This window comes from Heloderma suspectum, chromosome Z (genome assembly GCF_057233095.1).
Source record: "Heloderma suspectum isolate Gila_16-S chromosome Z, 16-S_ref, whole genome shotgun sequence".
In the NCBI taxonomy this organism is placed as follows: domain Eukaryota; kingdom Metazoa; phylum Chordata; class Lepidosauria; order Squamata; family Helodermatidae; genus Heloderma; species Heloderma suspectum.
The window spans coordinates 20,039,525-20,061,167 of NC_139476.1; the positions used below are offsets into that span (position 1 = coordinate 20,039,525).

Genomic DNA, 21,643 nt, shown 5'->3' on the forward strand with positions numbered 1-21,643 from the left:
ACGGGGAATGATCCCAGATCAAATGAGTCCGATACTGCATTTTCCAAGTGGCGGCGGGCCTCCAAGGGGCGCTACTTGATCTTTAGCTCAGAGGCCTCCCCCCTCGAGGAAAGGGAGCAACAGCAGCCTCACACAGGCTCCGCTGGCAAAGCCTGGAGGGGGGAAGAGAAAGCTGGGAGGGGAGTGGGGATGAAATGGGGCATCCGAAAGGCAGCATGCCTGGCTGGAACGAGCCTGGCAGGAGCGAGTCACAGCCTGGCCCTGCTTTTTATCCTTTTAACTGCTCTGTAATGCGCCGACAGAACGCTTGCCATTGGGCGGATTAAGAAAAAAACATTGTGAAGAAACAAAGACGCCTTTGGCGGCAAGGCTCGCTTCTTAGCTTTTCGCAAACGCCACAGCGCAGCGGCTCTGGGCAAAACAGAAGTTGACCCCAGGCGACTTGGCTGCTTCTGCTGCCCCTCTTTCGGTTTCTGGGCAGGTGGGGCAGCCAGGAATTGTATATAGTGCCGCAGCGGCATAGGATCCTTGGATCCTCAGGCTGGAAGGGGCCGGCCAGACCATCGAGGCCAACCCCCTTCTCGATGCACCTTTAAAGGCACGTCACTGCTCCTTCACCAGCCCCTGCAAGCAGGTGAAAGGGGGCACTGGGGGACACATTTTCTCGGGGGGGGGGGCTCTGACCTCACGCTGCTGGGATCAGCACCCCTCACCCCCAGGGAAGAGAGGAGCAGAGGCGAGACTCCGGGCAAGTCCCACAGAACCAGTCAGGGTTCAACTGCCGAGGGACGGGGACGGGGGCTGGGGGGGATCACCTACGCGAAGAGGTGGGCCCGACATGCTTCTCAGGAGTGTGGAGGGGTGCCGAGGCGGTGCATACGCCGAGCCGCTGCTCCCCCGTCCCCTTGGGAGCCCGGCTCGGCACGGACAGCTCCCCAGCAGAGCAGCAAGGCCCCCCCTGTCTCTGGACCGGGCCAGCGCCCCGAGAAGCAGGTCATCAGGCTCCGCTAAGCACCCTCAACTGGGAAAGCTGACAACGGGGCGAGCGCCCCCCTCCTGGAGCACCCCGCCAGAAACAGCAAAGCGGCGACCCCCCCCGCCGTCGAAGGGGACGCACCTTTCAGGCGCCCGGAGGCAGCTTTCCACGACAGCACCCCGTCCACGAGGAGGCGCCGCTGCAGCATGTCCTCCTTCCGGAAGACCAGGCCGTTCTTGAACTTGCCCAAGGACTTGAGCTCCATCTTGGCCACGATCTCCCGCAGGCGATGCCCTTTCTCCGCCTCGTTCACCTTGGCGTCCACCGCGGTGATGGCCGCCTTGATCAGCGCCAGGGCTTGTGTCAGCTCTCCATACTCCTGAGTGCCCGCTGCGGAGGAGAGGCCGAGGAGCGAGTTCAGGAGAGGAGAGGAGAGGCAACTCAGGGCGTATGGGTGGGGATCATTTCCAGCGAGGGGCAGGCTGCAGACTCGCAGACAGATCTCTGGCGGCACGAGTGTTCAGGGCCCGGGCGGCGCAGATGGAACGCGGCTGGTAAAAGGGGTCCTTGCCCACACAAGCTCATGCCACAGTAACACCTGCCCACCAGCAACGACTTCAAGGACAGCTTTCCCCACTCCCGACCAACCCAGGGTTTAGGGGTTTGCCTGCAGTGTCCTCCAGGAACGCACCCACAGCAGGGACTTTTCGGTGGCAGCACCCCAGTTCTGGAACACCTTTCCCGGAGAGACTGAGCTGCCCCACGACGTCGTCACTCAGGCGCCAGGTAAAGACGGCTTGTTTGGACAGGCTTCGGGGGGGTCTAGGCAAGGGCTTGGGCTGTTTTGGGGCACTGCTGTGGCCGCTTTCTTGGATTTTATTTTGCTTTTGTAGTGTCAGGGTTACGACTTTTCTCGTTCGTGTATCTGCTGCGTTTCGATGCAGTTTCTGGAGCGGTGGGCCTTAACGGAGAGCGTGTGTTGTATAGTTTTGACACTGGTTGTTGGCTGCCCTGGGGTCCCTACGAGGAAGGGCGGGATGCCCATCGTGAGCAGGGGGTTGGACTTGATGGCCTTGTAGGCCCCCTCAAGGCCCCTTCCAACCCTACTATTCTATGATTCTATGAAAATTAAAAACAGTGATGTATTATTCTTATCCTGCTCTCCGACTGATTGACTTGGAGAGGCAGGCAGGGATGATAAATGCAATACAAAGAAGAAATGAGCTTAAAATATAAGACAGGTGAGACTGTTAAGAATGCCAGGGAAATCACATGGCCCATGTTTTGGGGTTTTACCCAATCCTCAAGGACGATTGGCTAAAGATGAAATTGAGATTCTGTCAGGATACAGATCACCTCTGGATCCAATAATGATTCTTTTTGGTTACGTCAAGGAAGTTGTTCCATAATAAATAAAAGTATGGGAATATGGGTCATATATATATGTTAAAGTATGGGAATATGGGTCATATATATATATATATATATATGTTAAAGTATGGGAAGTTAGGTATATATTAAAGTATGGGAAGTTATGTATATATTAAAGTATGGGAATATGGTGTATATATATATATATATATATATATATATATATATATATATATGTTAAAGTATGGGAATATGGGTCATATATATATATATTAAAGTATGGGAAGTTATATATATATATGGTTAACTAACATTATTTATTTATTACAGTCATATCCTGCCTTTTTTCTGCCTTAAGAAACCCACGGCGGCTTACATTCTCCCCCTCCTCCATTTTATCCTCACAACAACAGCCCTGCGAGGGAGGCTGAGCTGAGGGGTTGTGACTGGCCCAAAGTCACCCAGTGAGCTTCCAGGGCCGAGTGGGGACTCGAACCTGGATCTCCTGACTTAATATAGTACGGGTTAGAGAGGGAAGACAGCAAAATAACTGATTGACAGAGCCGGGCAGTATGCCAGCGAGGAGGATTGTTTATACATATTCCTGTTTTCTTACTTCTTTTTTATATTCAATATGATATACTTTCTATAAAGTTTTATTTGGGTGCGTATAGATATGTACACATTCATATATATCTCTAGAAATGATATTATTTAAAATATAGCTAGTATGAAATATATTAGTGATTGGTTATTATCTCTTATCCGTTTCTTTTTTCTCACTATTATTTCTACTTTCATTATTATGAGACTTTGATTACTAGTATCTTTAGCTGGCTAAATTTTCCACCTCTATTATTATATATTATCGGAAGGGAATAGATTATCGGAAGGGCATATATTATAAGTTGCCCTTCAGATAATATTATATATTATCTGAAGGGCAATATACACTTTGTGGAAATGAATTGTATGTTTCCTTCCGTGTTATAAGACTGACGATATGATCCTGAAATTGAAGGTAGTGAAGTGTAATCACGGCAACGATAGAGGTATAATTTTTAAAATAGAATGATACTTGACGTCTGCGTGCAACGCAGTTGAAATTTAATCCCTTGAAGGAACTTTATTATATTTTTTCTTTGCTCCTTTTCCTTTCTTCCCCCTTGCCTTTCTTTCGATTTTCTCTTTTCCCCCTTTCTTTTTTGCTTTTCCTTCTTCTTCTTTCTCCTGCTATTGCTGTGTCCTCTTGAGAACACTGCATTGTTGGAAACTGTAGATAATGACTGGGTTGCTGCTACCATTTCATTTATAAAGACCAAAACTAGAATAAAAAGTGTTTTCAACAAAATAACAACAACAGATTGATAGAAAAGTGGTCATCATTTGTAATGTCACCGGTGCAATAAAGAATCAGGAGGACGTACGGCCTTTTGTGTGACTGGGAACTTTGTGATTATTTGCTGGTTTTGCTGATCAATTTGATTATATTCTATATTGTTTGATGATGATGATAAATGGTAGGGGGGGAGAATTCCAGAAAAACAAAAAAGAGCTTCGGCTATTGTGCGGCATAGAAATGAAATAAATAAAAAATCAGGCAGGGGCGAGATCTAGAGCAGCCTTTCCAAACCTGGTGCCCTCTGGGTACATTAGACTACAATGCCCAGCATTCCCCAGGGCCCAAAGCTGGGGAAAGCTGATCTCACAAGACACGCAGGCAGCCCATCAAAAGGGAAAGGTCTCCAGCTTCTCGGGGGGAAAGACTCCAAGGAAAAGATGCGAGCCCGGCCTGCCACGGGAAGGGCCCAGCCTCTCGGGTTCAGCCCGCAAACATCCCGAAACGGCACCAAGGACGGGGAGCCCGAGGCCGACCCGAACTGGACGGGAGGACGGTGTCAGCCCAGTGTGCGGCTGCTGCAGAAAGGCAAACTCCGGGAGAGGCATCATTAGAAAAAGGAGAATAAAACCGCCCATATCCTACCGCCCCGGTACAAATCTAGGCCACCCTTGGGACACCGTGTCCGGTTCTGGTTGCCACGTCGTAACACGGATCTTGGAGAGGTGGAAACGGTGCAGAAGAGAGGTGGAAACGGTGCAGAAGAGGGCAGCCGAAACGACCCAGGAGCTGGAGCATCTCCCCTTGGAGGGAAGGTGGTGACAGCCGGGATTGTCCAGCTCGGAAAAGGGGCAAGGAAGGGGAGACAGGGCAGAGGCCTGCCAAATTCCGGTGTGGGGAACATGGACGGGGAGACATTCCCCCCCAGAACCCAAGGGGGTCACCCCACGAGGCCGATTCGGGACCGAGCAAAGGGCAGAGCCAAGCTTTGGAATGCGCCCCCGTGCGACGGAGCGGCAGCCGCCCCTTTGGATGGCTTTCAAAGGGGGCGGGACAAATGGCTACTAGTCCTCATGGCGTCGCGCTGCCCCTCGCATCAGAGGCGGTGCACCCAGGTACGGCACTTGCCGGGGAACGTGGTGCTCATGCCCTGCCTGCGGGTTCCTGGGCGGCAGCTGGCTGGCCTCTGTGCGAACAGAGCGGGGGGCGAGACGAGCCCTGGGTCCAATCCAGCAGGGCTCTTGTTAGGACCAAGAGCTCTGGGAGGCGCCCTAAGGCATTCTGCGCTGCTCTTGCACAGGGGAACGACGGTTCCCGGAGCAGGGCAAATGTTCCCCCCAGCACTGGGAGCGAGGCTGTGGGGTCCGATCCAGCAACGGCCCGGCCTAGCCGCTCTGCTCGAGGAAAGGGGAGCTGGGCTGAGCGGGGGCGCCCACCGAGGGGCAGAAGGGGGGGCAAAGCGGCGCACCTTCTGTGTTCTGGATGACCCGCTCCACCAGCACAGGATACTTCATGATGCGCTGGGTCACCAGCAGGGCACATTCCTGGACGCCCAGCCGCCTCACGATGGACGAATTGCTGAGTTTCTAGGGAGCAACGCACACACACAGAGAGAAATATCCGTTTATTTGCACTGATGTGTACCTTTTTTTGGGGGGGGGAACATTTTGCTTTATTTTATCTTTGCAAAGGGAAGCAGCAGCACCAAAATTACCGACAACACGATCAATGCCATGATTTCCCAACAGCACAACACTCCGACGAGGACCCCGCAATGACAGCGAGAGAAGGAAAAAGGGGGAAAGGCATGACGCATCTCTTCCACCTGCAAAAAAGCCATCAGCAGGAAAACCCGGCGACGGCAGAAACGACTGAGGAACGACATGCTTGTGCGGGCGAGACGGGAGACCCTTTCCAAAAGCCGTGGGAGGATGAAGCCCTTCCCTGCCCGCCGGCGGCCAACGGGCCTCTGCGGGTTCGAGCCGTCCTCAAAAGGGCCCCTTTTGCAGATCTTAGTCCTCGGGCGGGGGCACAGGGAGGCAGAGGGTCATGGAATCATAGAAGAGTAGGGTTGGAAGGGGCTTGGGAGACCATCCAGTCCAACACCCTGTTCAGGGCAGGAATCCGAGTCACAGCGTCCCTACAGAATCATCGAAAAGTAGGGTTGGAAGGGGTCTGGGAGACCATCCAGTCCAACCCCCTGCTCAGGGCAGGAATCCGAGTCAGAGCGTCCCTACAGAATCATCGAAAAGTAGGGTTGGAAGGGGTCTGGGAGACCATCCGGTCTAACCCCCTGCTCAGGGCAGGAATCCAAGTCAGAGCGTCCCTATAGAATCATAGAATAGTAGGGTTGGAAGGGGTCTGGGAGACCATCCAGTCCAACCCCCTGCTCAGGGCAGGAATCCGAGTCAGAGCGTCCCTACAGAATCATCGAAAAGTAGGGTTGGAAGGGGCCTGGGAGACCATCCGGTCTAACCCCCTGCTCAGGGCAGGAATCCAAGTCAGAGTGTCCCTATAGAATCATAGAATAGTAGGGTTGGAAGGGGCCTGGAAGACCATCCAGTCCAACCCCTTGCTCAGAGCAGGAATCAGAGTCAGAGCGTCCCTATCGAATCACAGAATAGTAGGGTTGGGGGGTCCTGTAAGACCATCCGTCTAACCACCTGTACAATGCAGGACTCCAAGTCAGAGCATCCCTGATGGATGGCTGTCCAGCCTCATCTTGAAGGCCTCCAGTGCGGGACAGCCCACCGCCTCCCTGGGTAAATGGTCCCATTGTCGTATTTCTCTAACAGTCAGGACATTTTTCCTGATGTTCAGCCGCAATCTGGCTTCCTGCAACTGGAGCTCATGATTCCGTGTCCTGCACTCTGGGAGGATTGAGAAGAGATCCTGGCCTTCCTCTCTGGGCCAACCTTTCAAGTGCTTGAACAGCGCTATCCTATCTCCCCTCAGTCTTCTCAAGGCAAAATATGCCCAGTCCTTTCCGTCTCTCCTCACAGGGCTTTGTTTCCAGTCCCCTGATCACCTTAGCGCTGAGTAGAGGGAAACCAGGACTTCCCGGGGTTTGGAAGCGACGCTTCTATTCACGCAGCCCCAAATCGCCTTAGCCTTTTTTGCAGCTGCATCACATATCCTAAGGAGCACCTCCAGCAACACCAGACAGGCCGCTTAACAAGATCAGCCTCAGATGGCCTTCTCTCTGTCCCATCAGCCAGGACAGCTAGACTGGTGGGGACGAGGGAGAGGGCCTTCTCTGTGGTGGCCCCCACTCTGTGGAACTCCCTCCCTAGGGAACTCCGTCATGCCCCCTCTTTAATGAGCTTCCGTCGTGCATTAAAAACGTGGTTGTTCAGGCAGGCATTTGGGGTGGGTTAGGGTATTTAAAAAAAAAAAAATTACGGTAAAATTTTATTGTTTTAAATTGTTTTATGGTGGGTTGTACATCGCCCAGAGTGGCTGGGTGACCAGTCAGATGGGCGATTAATAAATTTAATAAATAAATAAATAAAATAAATAAATGGCGGGCTCATGATCAGCTTGTGGTCGATGACAATGCCGAGATCCTTCTCGCTCATCGTGTTGCTGAGCCACGTACCCCCCATCTTGTAACTGCATTTGGTTTCTTTCTCCTAGGTGCAGGACCTGGCATGGATCCCTATTAAATGTCATGCTGTGGTTTTCTGCCCAGCGCTCCTGCCTGCCAAGATCCCTTTGGATTCTGTTTTTGCCTTCCCGGGTATTAGCTGTCCCACCCAATTCTGTGTCCTCTGCAAATCGATCCGCATTCCCTGTGGATAGTTTGCATACAGCAGTGGAGAGAAAGCTGGACCCCCTTGCAACACTCTTCCTTGGTCAAAATGCCGGAAACGCATTATGACAGCCCCCCCCCTTGGCCTCAGCGCCCGGCACACAGAGGTCCACGTTTTCACTTGCCCGGCCAGCGGCCTGTGACAGGCTCTCCTACAGGCCCTACTCGTCGGTTGCCCTTTGCAGCCATGGGGCGGGATCCTCCAGCAAGGCAGAGCTTACCCCCTGTGCAGGTGGGGAGGCGAGCCCAGCCCAGCCTTCATTTCCTCCCCTTAGCCTTTTCCTAAAATAATGGGAAGGAAGGTCTTTGAAACAGGGCTGCTGAGAAGCGGGGGCCCAGCTGGGTAACCTTAAGCCTCTCCACTTCATGGTCTCAGGGGTCCCCTGGCCCTTTAGATGCCTACTTCAGATTGTGGGAGGGCGGGAGGGAGGCCAGGCCTGCCCTGTTTTGCCCCCCCCGGCTGAGGGGGGCCCTGGGCATTTGCCCTGAAGGCGCCCCATTGAGACTGGCAGAGGGCACGTCCTGGGGACCCTTCGAATCCGACCAGGCTACCCTCTCCTGTGCCTGGCAGAAAGCCAGCCTCGAGCGGCTTCCTTCGACTAGGCGCGCGCTTGAAAGGTCCACTGAAGCTCAGCATCTGGTTATCAAGCGTGTGTGGCGGGGGGGCACCACGTGCGAGGGAGGCAACCGCCCCATGGCATCCGGCACTCCCAGAACGGCACGAAGCCACATTCCAGAGGACTCGCACTCAAAGAAGCCCGCGAAAGACTCCCATGGTCCCCTGAAGACTGGAAGATGTATTCTTGGGGCGAAGGGCTTTCCGGACTGCTAGAGGGCGCTTCATCAGAGGCACAGCATGAGCCTTCCCTGCCCTGGTCCCCTCCCGACGCACTGGACTGCAATTCCCAGCATCCCCCCAGCCAGCAGAGTTGCGCCAGATGAGCTGCATCCGAGAGTAATAAAGGAACTGGCAGAAGGAGTCTCAGAACCGCTGTCTATTCTCTTTGAGAAATCATGGAGGACGGGGGAAGTGCCAGATGACTGGGGGAGGGCTAACGTTGTCCCTATCTTCAAAAAGGGTAAAAAGGAGGAACCTGGGAACTACAGACCAGTCAGTCTGACATCAGTCCCTGGGGAAATTCTGGAGCAGATGATCAAGCAATCCATCTGGAAGTACCTTGAAAACAATGCAGTGATTCCTCGAAGCCAACAAGGATTTGTCAAAAACAAGTCCTGCCAGACGAATCTGATCTCATTTTTGGATCAGGTCACCTCCCTTGTGGACCGTGGGAATGCTGTGGACATCATATCCCTCGACTTCAGCAAAGCCTTCGACAAAGTGCCTCCTGATCTCCTGATGAGCAAACTAGCTCAACGTGGGCTAGATGAAACAACGATCCGGTGGATCCACAGTTGGCTACAGAATCAGACTCAAAGAGTGCTTATCAATGGGACCTCCTCAAGCTGGGGAGAGGTCACGAGCGGGGTACCGCAGGGCTCAGTCCTGGGCCCAGTGCTCTTCCACATTTGTATTAATGACTTGGAGGTGCAGGGAATGCTGATCAAATTTGCATATGACACAAAATTGGGAGGGATAGCTAATAGCCTGGAAGACAGAAACAAAATTCAAAGTGATCTCGATAGACTGGGGTGCTGGGCAGAAAATAACGGAATGATATTTAATAGGGAGAAATGCCAACTTCTGCACCTCGGAAAAAGAAACCAACTGCACAGTTACAAGATGGGGGATACATGGCTCAAGAACACGACAAGTGAGAAGGATCTTGGAATTGTTGTCGATTACAAGCTGAACATGAGCCAACAATGTGATGTGGCTGCAAAAAAGGCAAATGCCATTTTGGGCTGCATTAATAGAAGCATAGCTTCCAAATCCTGGGAAGTCCTAGTTCCCCTCTACTCGGCACTGGTTAGGCCTCATCTGGAGGACTGTGTCCAGTTCTGGGCACCACACTTTAAGAAGGATGCAGACAAACTGGAGAGGGTTCAAGAGAAGGGAAACAAAGATGATCAGGGGCCTGGAAACAAAGCCCTATGAAGAGAGACTGAAGGAACTGGGCATGTTTCGCCTTGAGAAGACTGAGGGGAGATAGGATAGTGCTCTTAAGTCCTTGAAAGGTTGACACAGAGAGGAATTTATTTATTTATTTATTTATTGCATTTATACCCCGCCTTTCTCCCTCTTGCAAGGAACTCAAGGTGGCTTACATTATCCTCCTCCTCACCATTGTATCCTCACAACAACAACCCTGTGAGGTAGGTTGGGCTGAGAGTCTGTGACTGGCCCAAAGTCACCCAGTAAGCTTCTATGGCCAAGTGGGGACTAGAACCCGGATCTCCCGGCTCCCAGTCCGTCACTCTCACCACTACACAAGACATGGAATCATGGGCTCCAGTTCCAGGAAGCCAGATTGCGGCTGAACATCAGAGAAAGCATCCTGACTGTTAGAGCGATATGAAAATGGAACCCATGACCTAGGGAGGTGGTGGGCTCTCCCACACTGGAGGCATTCAAGAAAAGGCTGGACAGCCATGTCAGGGATGCTCTGACTTGGATTCCTGCATTGAGAAGGGGGTTGGGCTGGATGGTCTTGTAGGCCCCTTCCAACCCAACTATTCTAGGATTCTGTGAAGCCGGACAGCCATCTGTCAGGGATGCTCTGACCTGGATTCCTGCATTGAGCAGGGGGTTGGGCTGGATGGCCCTGTAGGCCCCTTCCAACCCAAACATTCTAGGATTCTACGATCCAACACATCTGGAGGGCACCAAGTTGGGGAGAAGGCTGCTCTGAAGCGGGACAGCTTCGTCCACAATCGACGCACCATTGCCACGTGACTCTTGCCCCCCCCCCCCGCACGAGGACCCAACAGGACAGGGTGGGTCCCCTCCCGCCTTCTTCCGGGTCTTTACCTTGATCAGGTTCTGAAACTTCTTGCTTTGCTGCAGCAGCTCTTTGTAGTGCCCCACAGCCTCGCCGTGGCTGCTGCAGAAGACACCATATTTCTCCTTCATCCGCTCTCCCGTCTCGCCGGAGAACTAGCTCGGGGGCAACAGAGACCAGGACGGCGTGAGCCGGGGGGGGGAGGGGGAGAGCGCAGTAGTGCTCCGGCTAGCCCGGAAGCAGGTTCCCAGGCAGGCTTTGCAGACGGCGCCGCATTTCTGAGCATGCCCCGGCCCCAAAACAGAAGCAGGGGGCACCACAGGAAAGGTGTGGGGGGCTCTAACCGCACATCCTCCGGTTTGTTGCGCTTCTCTGGTTTGTTGTGCTCTTGGCTCGGGACCACAGAAAGCCCCCCACGCAGCGCCGCTGTACCAAGGGGGCCTAGAGGGAAGCCCTCTCCCCCTGCCACCCTGCTTTGCCCCACGGGCGAGCGCCGCCGCTCCCCCGGCGCACCTGCTGCACCAGGAGGTCACCGATACTGCAGATGACGTAGTTGCGCTCGCTGCCTTCTTCCAGGGCCTCCTCCCGCCGCCCCTTCAACCGGAGGAGGAAGGCCTCGTGCAGCTCCAGTAGCTCGTCCACGCAGGGGAAGAGGCGGCGGATGACGGCGTCGCCGAACTGCAGCTCCTCCCGCATGGCTCGCGAGTAGACCTTCAGCATGATCTTCAGGGTCCGGACGTGGTGCATCTCTGTCCGCATCAGTTCTGCGGGGGCAGCAAGGGGCGGGGGAAGCGGTGTTGGCGCCAGGCTCCCGTCGCAGATGGAGGTGGCACACATGGAACCATCCCTCCCCACCAGCCCCAGCCTCCTGCCCCCGTCCCCAGCCTCTCCACAGGGCTTCAATGCGAGAGAGCCGGATGACGGGCTGTGTGGAGAGGTGCTCGGCGCTCTTACCATAGATAATGTCCTGCCTCTTGATGACGTCCTTCTCCTGCTTCTTCATGTAAGGCTGGTCCACCGCCAGGCTCCAGGACTGGGCCACAAACTCCCGGGCGTCCGCCTCCAGCTCGCTCCTCAAGGAGGCAAAGTGGGCATCTGGGGGGAGGAGGGAGAGGGCCGCCCTCCATTCATTCGTTCGTTCATTCACTCATTCGCACGCACACACTCAGTGCCTGATGGAAGCTGGGCAACAGCGTGGCCCAAGCTGGTGCCCTCCTGACGCGCTGGACTGCAATGCCCACCCTTCTCCGGCTGGGAATGATGGGAGTTGCAGCCCAACACATCCGGCGGGCGCCAGGGCGAGTCAGGCTGCCCCACGCATCCAAGCGGCATCTTGCTGTGATCTGCACAGCCCCCCACCGCCCAAATGGAAGCCAGTGCTATTGTCCCCGTATTGGACACCCACAGGGCACGACTCTCGTTACTGAGTGACGAGGTGCCCCAAATTGCAGAACTGCAAGCCTACCTCAGGTGGCTTTAACAGGGGGTGGGCAGAAGGTGGATCTCAAACTGTTTTGAATGTCACACTCCCAGAATTCCCTGCCAGCACGGCCAGGAATGCTGGGCGCTGAAGCCCCAAACACCTGGGACCTGCCGTCGGCCTTCCCTTGGACGAGAATAAGGTTTTCGATGCCGTCGACCACGGTACCCTTCTGGACAGGCTGTCTGGGCTGGGAGCTCAAGGCTCTGCAGTGGTCCCGCTCTGCCTTGAAGGGCCGATTCCAGGCGCTGGTGCTGGGGGGTGATTGCTCTGTGCCTTGGCAATTGCACCCGGGGGTTTCACAGGGCTCTGCTTCATCCCCCATGCTGTTTGATATGTACCCGCTGGGGGAGGTTATCCAGAGAAGTGGACTGAGGTGCTATCAAGATGCGGATGACCTCCAGCTCTGCCCCTTCCTCATCGGATCCAGGCGAGGCAGTGGCTGTCCTGGATCAGTGCCTGGGCATAGTATCGGACTGGATGAGGGCCAATGGCATGGGAATGAAATCAATCAATCAATCAATCAATCAATCAACTCGGGGAGGGGGCGGATGAGGCGAGCTATGAGCTAGAAGCAAAGCTCAGGAGAAGCACCTGGGCGACCCCAAAACGGGGCCGGAAGGGAGCCACCTCGACCTGAGACCCTAGTCCGGCTCTCCTTCCTACCCAAGCGCGCTCCGACAACAAAGATGATGAAAGGCGGCCTGGGTTCAAGGCCCAAGGAAGCCGTTTCCTTGCAGCTCCAGGGCCCGCTGGAAGACGAGGGGGCCCCAGCCGAGCCCACAGCGGAGGGAAAGCCGCCACCACCACGGCAGGGAAAACCATTCAAGCGCCTGGATCTGGTCCTGTCCATCTAGCCCCGTTGCTTGCCTTCCCGATCTCCAGACACCCCCCTCCGCCTCCCCTGCTCCAGCGCCTTTCCGGAAGAGATGGGGACAGCCTATTTGAGGGGACGATCCACCCCCCGCAATGCCCCCCGGAGGCAGGGCATGCAACTGTCTGTTGCAGGCCAGCGTCTGAGAGCAAGCTTCTTCCAGCTGTGCTGGACTGCAACTCCCATCGTTCCCAGCCCCTCCCGAGCACAGCCCCCTGCTCCAGAGTATCCCCAGAAGCCCCCACCTTCCACAAAGACAGCCTCGGCCGTCGACGCAGCCAGGGAGACGGCATCCTCGGGGGCCGGCTTGGGCTTGAACACACCATCTCCTTCGTCCATCTCTCCCCCGGCGAGTCTAAACGGGCAAAGGGAAACAGTGGGACCAGATAAGCGCCCGCCTGCCATCGCCGGGCACCTTCCTCACGCAGGCGTGCCAGAGTCCGTGGGAACAATGCACCGAAGAGAGGGATTCACGGGCCAGCAGGCAGACTGACTCCGGGGAAACGATGCGTGCACAAAGCTTGGCAAGCTCTGCTTGCGCCACGGATGGATCCGATGGGGACCTCTTGGCTGCTGAGGGGGATCTCCTGGGGCTTCTGTCTCAGAGCCCATTCTCCTCTCATCGCCCCCGGCGGCAAGTCTCCGACGGCCAGCTCACGTGGGACAGAAGCCACAAGTCCTCCGGACACGTTCACTCCCAAGTACGTGGCTAGGCGTTATTGAGGACTGGACGGCAACCTCAGCGGGTCAAAGTGAGCCTCCCCTCCTGCTGCCTGACCGTTCCACATTCCTCCCCGAAGAACCTTGAAAGGGCCCTGCTGGATCAGACCCAGGGTCCAGCTCATCCAGCATTCTGCGCGCACAGCGGCGACGGGAACCCCGAAGCAGGACGTACCGCAACAGCACCCCCCGCCCATCTTCCCCAGCAACGGGAAGCCGCCGTCTTCTCTTCCAGGAATCTGCCCCCCTCGGATCCCACTTCAGCTGGGCGGCATGTTGCGCCCATTTCCCAGACCACCGGCTTCGCGCAGCTCTGTTGAAAGGTGCACCATTTCCCCGTTGCCACCATGATCCGAGGAAAGCTGCCGCCCTGCACGAAAGTGGGGGGCGAGGCACACCAACCAGGCAGCGGTGCCCCCTGCCTTCTGTGGACCTGCATGTCGTAGAGCAGTATCACAACAGTATCGCAGTATCGCAACAGAATAGTGGGCAGGCAGCCCCCAGGTCTCTCCTGACACCCCCTCTCCACAAGCCAAGGAGTGTCTGCCTAGGATCACGGCATTAAAATCAGCACTGTATGAAGAGCACAGCTAACGCAGCTAGAGAAAGAAAAAGCCCCCTTTCGGTTCGGGCAAAAAGCACCCAGGCAGGCGCCTACTCACCCAAGCTTCGCGGCGGCGCTCAGCTGCGATGGCGAGCTCCCCCTCTGCACGATCGTCATGCCGAGGCTGTGGGGCAGGCCGGGGGTGCCCCCATCCGGGCCCAGCAGGGCGCTGCGGGGGTGTTCCTTGAGGGAGGTGGCTACGGAGGCAAACACAGAGTTGGCGCTCAGCAGGCGGGGGGCCAAGGGCAGCCCCCGTCCCACAGAGCGCGGCCGGAGGGCGGACAGGACCCTGGAGGTCAGCAGCTCGTTCTCCAGGAAGACGCTCTCACTCCACTTGCTGGGAAAGGAGTTGCGGAAGCGCAGCTCGGGGGGGCCCTGGCCGCCCGTGGAGCCAGCGCTCCCCATGGCTGCACGGCTGCCCGCGGGCAGAGTGGCCCGGGCGCGTGCTGCCTTTATACCGCCGCCCCAGCCTTCTAGAAAGGTCGAGCGGTGTGGACGCTCTTTCGCTCCGTATTGGCGAAAGCAGCAGCAGGTCTGAAGGGGAGGAAATTGGTCCCTACCGAGCCGATCGGCTCTGGAAATTGCAAAGTCTCTCGTTTAGTGAAACGGGAGAGGGAGACCGATGGGAGCTGTGGCAACACGTAATTATTCACACCCTTCCACACGAGGCAGGGGGAACGCTTCGTGTCAAAGCAAGGAGGACCGGGGAGCAGAATGGGGGGGAGCTCACAGCTGCCACCCCCCCCCCCCGAGATGGTGCAAGGGTGACACTGAGGCCCTCATGAGACGCAGCCCCGCAGACGAGGTGCGCCGAAAGAAGGAGGCAAAAGCATCCTGGCCCACGAGACTGCAGAAAAATCCATGCGAAGTTAGTATAATCAGGGCGACGTTGAAGCTGTTTTAAAATAGAAAAGACGAAGAAGGTGTCGCTGCTGTTGTTGGGGGAATGGGAGGGTGGGAAGCATGGGGGAGGACAGGGGGTGTGCACAGGAGCCCCTGACCGCCCCGAAGCCCACAGAGAGGGATACATCAGAAGCTGCCCCCGGGGGTTGGACTAGATGCTCTTACAGACCCCTTCCAACCCTACTGTTCTATGATTCCATAGGGATGGTCTGACTTGGAGTCCTGCATTGAGCAGGGGGTTGGACTAGATGCTCTTACAGGCATCTGGGAAATTGATCGGGGGCCCTGGGAAGCACATTTGAGGCCAGGGCGCCACGGGCCCAGGCCTAGCAGCGCTCCTCCCCCTGCTGCCAGGGCTTCAGCGTGCTGTCAACCACAAAGTGATCCTCCTGGTTGCCTCTGTCAAGGTAGACATCAAAGGGAGGGGAGGGGAGGGGGACGATGGGATGACAACAGAGACGCCTCTGGGTTGGCCCACCTAGCCCTGTATTCCTGGCAGCAGCGGCTCTCCAGGGTTCCAGGCAGGATTCTTTCCCAGCCCTACCTGGAGAGGCTGCCGGGGATCGAACCGGGGACCTTTTGCAGGCCAAGCAGGGGCTCTGCCACTGAGCTATCGCCCTTCCCCTCCCCTGCCTTCCTGCACGGTCTGATTCAAGTCGCTTTTTTCCATTTGTGGACCAGGCCCACCACAGGCCCAGCGGGCCCGGTTTTGGCGGCACAGCTGGGTCTGAAAAGCGGGATCCACAACCGATGGATGGGATACAAACCCCGGGGAGGAAGGGCTGCTTCGCTGCAGCCTTCCCCGAAGCCAGGGCTGGGCTTTTCGCCGCCCTCTGCCTGGCCCGCCTTCCCCACCCACCCCTTTCCCTGGCGCCCTGAAAATGGGCCACTGAAGGCAGAGCGGCCGTGTTCCGAGTTCAATTAGCACGGCCTGCACACCGCTGAGAGCTGCCATTGATCGCCTCTCGCAACGGCCCAGACAGCCGGTTGCAAAAACCCTTCCAGCGCCGCAGCGCTGCCGCAGCACTGCCTCAGCACAGCAAGAGGGTTTTTTTTCCGTCGCAGCTTCCCCCTCGCTGCTGCTTTGCGCTGCCCAGGGCTCAAACAGGCAGGGCACGGGTAGCCATGACAGGCCGGCCCACCCGCAGTCTATGGCAGCTGCCCCGGGAGCCCTTCCAGCTCCAGGGAGGGATGGCAGTCCTATTAATGACACCAAACCAAAACCCGCTCGCTGCCGCCCCGCTCCTGCCCCGCTCCCGCCCAGTCTTGCAAGGCCACTTCACGGGAAACGTTCGAAACCCACACTAGAGCGCGGGAATGATGCTCGAGTGTGTTGAGGAGCGAATCCGTTTCTACCGTTTCTACCATTTCCACGAGGAAGCACCAAGCCCCGCCCTAAGCCCGCTTCATCCCCAGGCTGCCGGCCATGCAGAAAAGAGGGGGGACCCCGAGAGGTTCTCAGCAGACAGTCAGGAAAGGGAGGAGGGACCTCAGGGGGCATCTAGTCCAACCCGCCGCTCGTGGTGAGATCTACAAGGCAGGATTTCTGAGTTGGAACCCTCTTCGGAAAACTCCTACAGGGCAACAAATCCGCCTCCCCAACTCGTTCCAGCATCTACCGTGGGGCTGGGCGATTTGTGTGCTCAGCCCCCTTCGCTGCCTCCCCCCAGTAATGCCCATTTTGGAAAAGATTCTGGGGAACGGCCCCCCGTGGAACGAGCTCTGGCTCAACCCCAGCAGACCATCCGGATGTCTGTTTTTCCATTTCACAGCTACAGGCTCAGCAATCGATGATGAAGCCAGCTTATTGATTTCCCCCCGCTCTCTTATTTCTATCCCTTTCCTCCTCCGTTCTTTGCGGTTGCGCAGCCGGGGAGGGGGGAGAAGCGGGATAAAAATACCCGGGCATGCAGAGGACCGGAGGTTTCGAGAGCATTCTGGATCATTCCCTGGAGAGGACAGGGGAGCTGCTCCTCATGTGCTGGCCCCGCTCCTACTCTTTGAAAAAGGCGCCTGACAAAGCCTTCCAGCAACAAAAAAGGGTCTTTCCCACTGACCTGGACCGGAGCTCTGGAGGGAGCTACGAGGGGAGCCGGGTGGCTGGAGGAGCTGCAAATCCCTTTGCTGCGAGAGAAAGGAGACACTCACCGTTCGGAGCAAAGCAAGGGCACCCGACCAGGTCCCCTTCGGCCCTGGGCCCATCTGGATCTCACTGCATGGGGCTCGCCCCCCCACACCCCTACCTGGAGCTGGCTGACGAGAGCATGGGCCCCGGAACGTCTCCAGTGACGGCGTGGAGCCCAGGTCATCAGACATGGCTCCCCTTCGCCACACCCCCTTTCCCCAAGCCACTGCCCCACCTGGGGGACCCCTGGCCTCTGTGCAGCTTCGAAAAGGCTCCAACGCCTTCCCAAAGCCTGGGTGGCAGGAAGAGCCCGAAGCTACGATGTGCTGGCATTTCCGGGATGTGGGCCTGACCCCCTTCTGCCTTTGGCCCCGCTCAGCCCCTGTGCGTGCCTCTGAGATCGAATCTGGCCTTGAATTTGACCCCTGTCCTGAGGCATACAGACTGGCTTGCTTCCGAGAGTTGCCCGGGACGACCTCGCCGGGTTTATGGCTGCACGGGTTCGAGTAATCGAACACATCAGGCAAGCTTTCGAAGACGGTCCGTCCCACTTTCACGCAGGTGCCTCTGGCCAAGCCCAGCGCGCCTGGGTGGGGACTTTGTTGGAGAAGATGGAGGAGGAGGTCTGGCCTACCTTGGGCCTGGTGATGCTGCATTCGGGCAGGAGGGCTGTGCAGGTCTTGTGGACGTTCACTGCACAATCTGAGGAGGCAAAAAAAAGAGAACGGGGATCTTTCCGTTCACCTGCGGCTATCCTCCAGACAGCCGCTCTGGAAGGCCCCCAGGATGTCAGCTAGCCACCAACAGAAACAGGAAAGAGGCCTGTGCAAAGTCTGGCTGGCGCAGAGGAGGAGTCCCAGACGGCGCCAACACGCTGCGCACTGCTTTTGCACGAAGGCAGGGAAGGAGGGGGAAGACGATCCACTCCTTCAGCTCTGCCGGTTTGATGCTGGCGTTATTATTGCAGTTATTTGGAAGCACGCCTGCCCTGCTCCTCAGCCAAAATGGGCTCCCGGAACCGTGCCCGATCCGTAAGCGAGCCTGTCCCTCCCTGCCGCAGGCGGACGATGGGGAAAAAGGCAGACGGCACACAAGGAAGAAGGGATGGGGAGGGAAGAGGAAAACTTGAAGCGGGCTTTCAACCGGGCTGGAGGAATGGCCCGTCTCGCCCATCATCTTGGGAGGAGGGGGGCAGAGGCCACCGGAGCAGGTCCCGATGTTCCTTCTGCTCTTTCCCTTGCTCTGTCTTCTTTCCCACGTGGCCCGTCGATGTCAGTTTGCCTGGGGGGAGCGTGGCAGCAGTTACACCCCCCCACCATGGGGACATCTCTGCTCAGCCAGTCTGGCAGGGAAGGAGACACATCCAGCTGCTGCCCTGCACGTGAAGCCTCATGCTTGCAGCACCAGACCAGCTTGGGTGATTCGGAACCTGGGCGATTCGGAGCCTGGGCGATTCGGGGCGAGGGCCCCCCAGCACCCCCCTCTCCACTCCCCATTGCCTCTTCCTTGCCTGTCATGTCTTTTTTAGACTGGGAGCCTGCAGGCAGGGGCTGTCTGCTTCGTTCACTGATGGCGAGCTGCCCCGGGAGCCTTTTTCTGGCTGAGGAGTGGGAGAAAAAGGCAGCCAAGACATACATCACAAAAGAACTCAGCCCTGCCACAGTGAAGGTGGGCCCTGCCCTCACCCAGCTGTACACTGGCCTCCCCAGCAGGGCTGTTGTGAAGGCGATAGAGGGAACTCACGAATGACGTGTTTGAAACGAAGCCGTCTCAGCGGTGGGCAACAATGCAAAGCCATGAAAAGTGTAACGCATGAGAAACAAGACCGTCGGAAACAGCGTGGCATTAAGACAGCTGCACAGTTTAAATGGGCAGACTGGTCTTCGCCAAGCTGGTGCCCTCTAGATTTATTTATTAAATTTATTAATTTAAATAAATAAATTTAATTTATTTAAATTAAATTTATTACACTCTGGGCGATGTCCAATAACGGAAACAGTTGAACACATTAAAATTCTACCTTACAAACATCGTATTTCTAAAAATACCAGAACCCACCCCAAATGCCTGCCTGAACAACCACGTTTGTAATGCGTGGCGGAAGCCCATCGAAGAGGGGGCATGGCGGAGTTCCCTAGGGAGGGAGTGCCACAGAGTGGGGGCCACCACAGAGAAGGCCCTCTCCCTCATCCTCACCAGCCTAGCTGTCCTGGCTGATGGGGCAGAGAGGAGGCCGTCTGAGATGTGTTGGACTACAATGCCCGGCATGCCCCCCCCTGCGAAGGCTGACCCAGCTTAAAAAGATGGGCCTTCCCACCCTTTCTAAAAGCCAGGATGGTGGGAGGCCGCATCCCACTCTTGGAGGGCAACGCTGGAGAAAGCCCTTCCAGGCACGCCCCACAAACGGACCTCTGTGGGTCACGGGGCCCTTGAAAGGGCCTGCCCTGCAGCTCTTCATACTTGGGCAGGTTTATTTTATTTATCTATTTATGTCATTCCTACACCGTTCAAGGGATGATGGGCGGTTCGCAAACATTAAAACCAAACTGCAATCAAAGAATATAAAATATATAAGACATTAAAACCACAGAACAATGATACAACCGGAATAAAACTGGAATGAAACCTAGCAGCAATGCGGGGCTTTAAAAGACAGATTTCAGGCAGCAAAGCTCAAGGTCTAGAACGCCAAAATGCCTGGGGAAAGAACGAGGCCTTCACCTGCGGCCAGAAGGAATACAACGTAGGTACCAGCTGGACCTCACTAGGGAGCCCTTTAAAATAACAGAAATAACAACATGGGGGAGCCCCCACAGAAAAGGCCCTGCTCCGAGTAGCCCCCCCCGCCTCACTTCCTCTGGCGGGGTCTCCCAGAGAAGGGCCGCTGAGGGCAATCTTACGGTCCAGGCAGGCGCATACCCTTCGGAGGACTGACCCCAAGCCATCCAGGGCTCCGAATGTTAATGCCGGCACTTGGAGTCGGGCTCAGAAATGGACCGGCGTCAGATGCGCAGCTGGGAAAGGGCTAGCGCCAGAGGAGCTTGTCGGCCAGCCTCCGCGAACAACCTCGCTGCCCTGTTCTGGACCAGCTGCCACTGCTGGGCCACTTCCAAAGACAGCCCCACGGACAACGCACTGCAGTAATCCAGGCGAGAGGCGATCTGAGGGGGGATACCGGAAGCGAGGGCATCGTCGGCACACCAGCCGAAGCTGACAGAAAGTGCTCCGTGCCAACTTGGTCTCCTTCAATCCCGTCCTCAAAAGCCCCCAGACCTGGTGGAAAACCAGCTCGGATTCTTTCTGCCGCCCTCTACCTCGCCTTCATCTGCCATCGCCCCGAGGATGAATGGCGGGCTGCAAGGCCCTTGGGACTGGGACCCACCTGCTTTGGCCACGCAGAGCGCTATTTGCAGGGAGGGCGACCCATAAACAGCAGCAGAGTGGCCCCAAAATCCCCGAGACTGGCAGGCATCCAGCCCCCTTCGCCCGCCCGACGCCAAGAGCGGAACGCCAATTTGCCCGTTCCACAGTCTCCCATGTCTTCGCGGCTGCCCTTCGCTCTACAAAGAAACAGCATGGATCTCACTGACTCGTAGGGTGGGAAGGGGCCTACAAGGCCATCCAGTCCACCCCCTGCTCCATGCAGGAAGCCTGCTTCCCAGGCGGCCTCCCACCCAAGGATGAACCTGGGCTGCCCCTGCTCAGCTTCCGAGATCGGGTGCACCCAGCCCCTTGCTCGCCCCCAAAGCCTTTCCCTCCCCACTCTTGTTTCTCCAGCGGAACCCAACCCAGCGACCGGACCGGTGTGGCGGCGCAGAGGAGGAGGCCAGGAACACAGAACAGCTGGCGTGGCCCCTTCCTGAACGGTATGCAGAGCATCTTGGAAGTGGAAACCCCTCAAAGCAGGCGCCAGCCAAGCCCGGCCTCAGAGCTATGTCGCCCACCGACTTGGTTTCTTTCAAAGGCAAACCCAGGCAGAGGCCGTTGCGAGCTTCACACTGCAAATCTGGGGAGGAGGAGTCCAGTCAGCGATCAGGGCGAACTGCTATATCATTGCAGCCTAGAGTTGGAGGGGGACACTGAGGCCATCAAACCCACCCCCGCGTACTACAGGGATCCCATTTGAAGCCTCCCTGACGAGAGGGCTGGCCAGTCTCTGCTTCGATACCTCCAAGAATGGGGGGGGGGGCACCACCTCCCTAGGCAGCTGGCTCCATGGCCTGACTGCTCGGACTTCTTCCTGATGGTCATCCAAAATCTGCCTTCCTGGGGCTTCACCCCATTCTTTCCTGTCCTGCAGTCTGGGATGAAACAGAACAGGGGGTGGCCCAATTCTGCGTGACAAGAAACCTTCAGGGGCTGGAGCAGTGCTATCCTATTCTCCTTCAGTCTCCTCTTCCTGAGGCTAAACATACCCAGTGCCGTCCATCTTTCCTCACAGGACTTGGTTTTAGTCCCCCGATCGCCTCGGTTCTCCTTCACTGAACTCGTCCCAGTTTATCAGAATCCTGCAAGTGCAGCATCCAGAACTGGAGACGGT

General features: G+C 56.6%; 1 protein-coding gene across 1 annotated transcript in view; it reads right to left on the reverse strand.

Annotated features, from left to right (window-relative positions):
* LOC146333878 (rho guanine nucleotide exchange factor 18-like) overlaps positions 1-21,643 on the reverse strand; it is a 67,486-nt gene that overhangs the window by 9,979 nt on the left and 35,864 nt on the right. Inside the window, 9 exon segments of the mRNA XM_084825922.1 lie at positions 1,118-1,366; positions 5,155-5,272; positions 10,427-10,552; positions 10,911-11,161; positions 11,352-11,492; positions 12,997-13,106; positions 14,134-14,272; positions 17,036-17,102; positions 17,738-17,805. Of these exon segments, the coding sequence (XP_084682048.1) occupies positions 1,118-1,366; positions 5,155-5,272; positions 10,427-10,552; positions 10,911-11,161; positions 11,352-11,492; positions 12,997-13,106; positions 14,134-14,272; positions 17,036-17,102; positions 17,738-17,805 (1,269 nt within the window).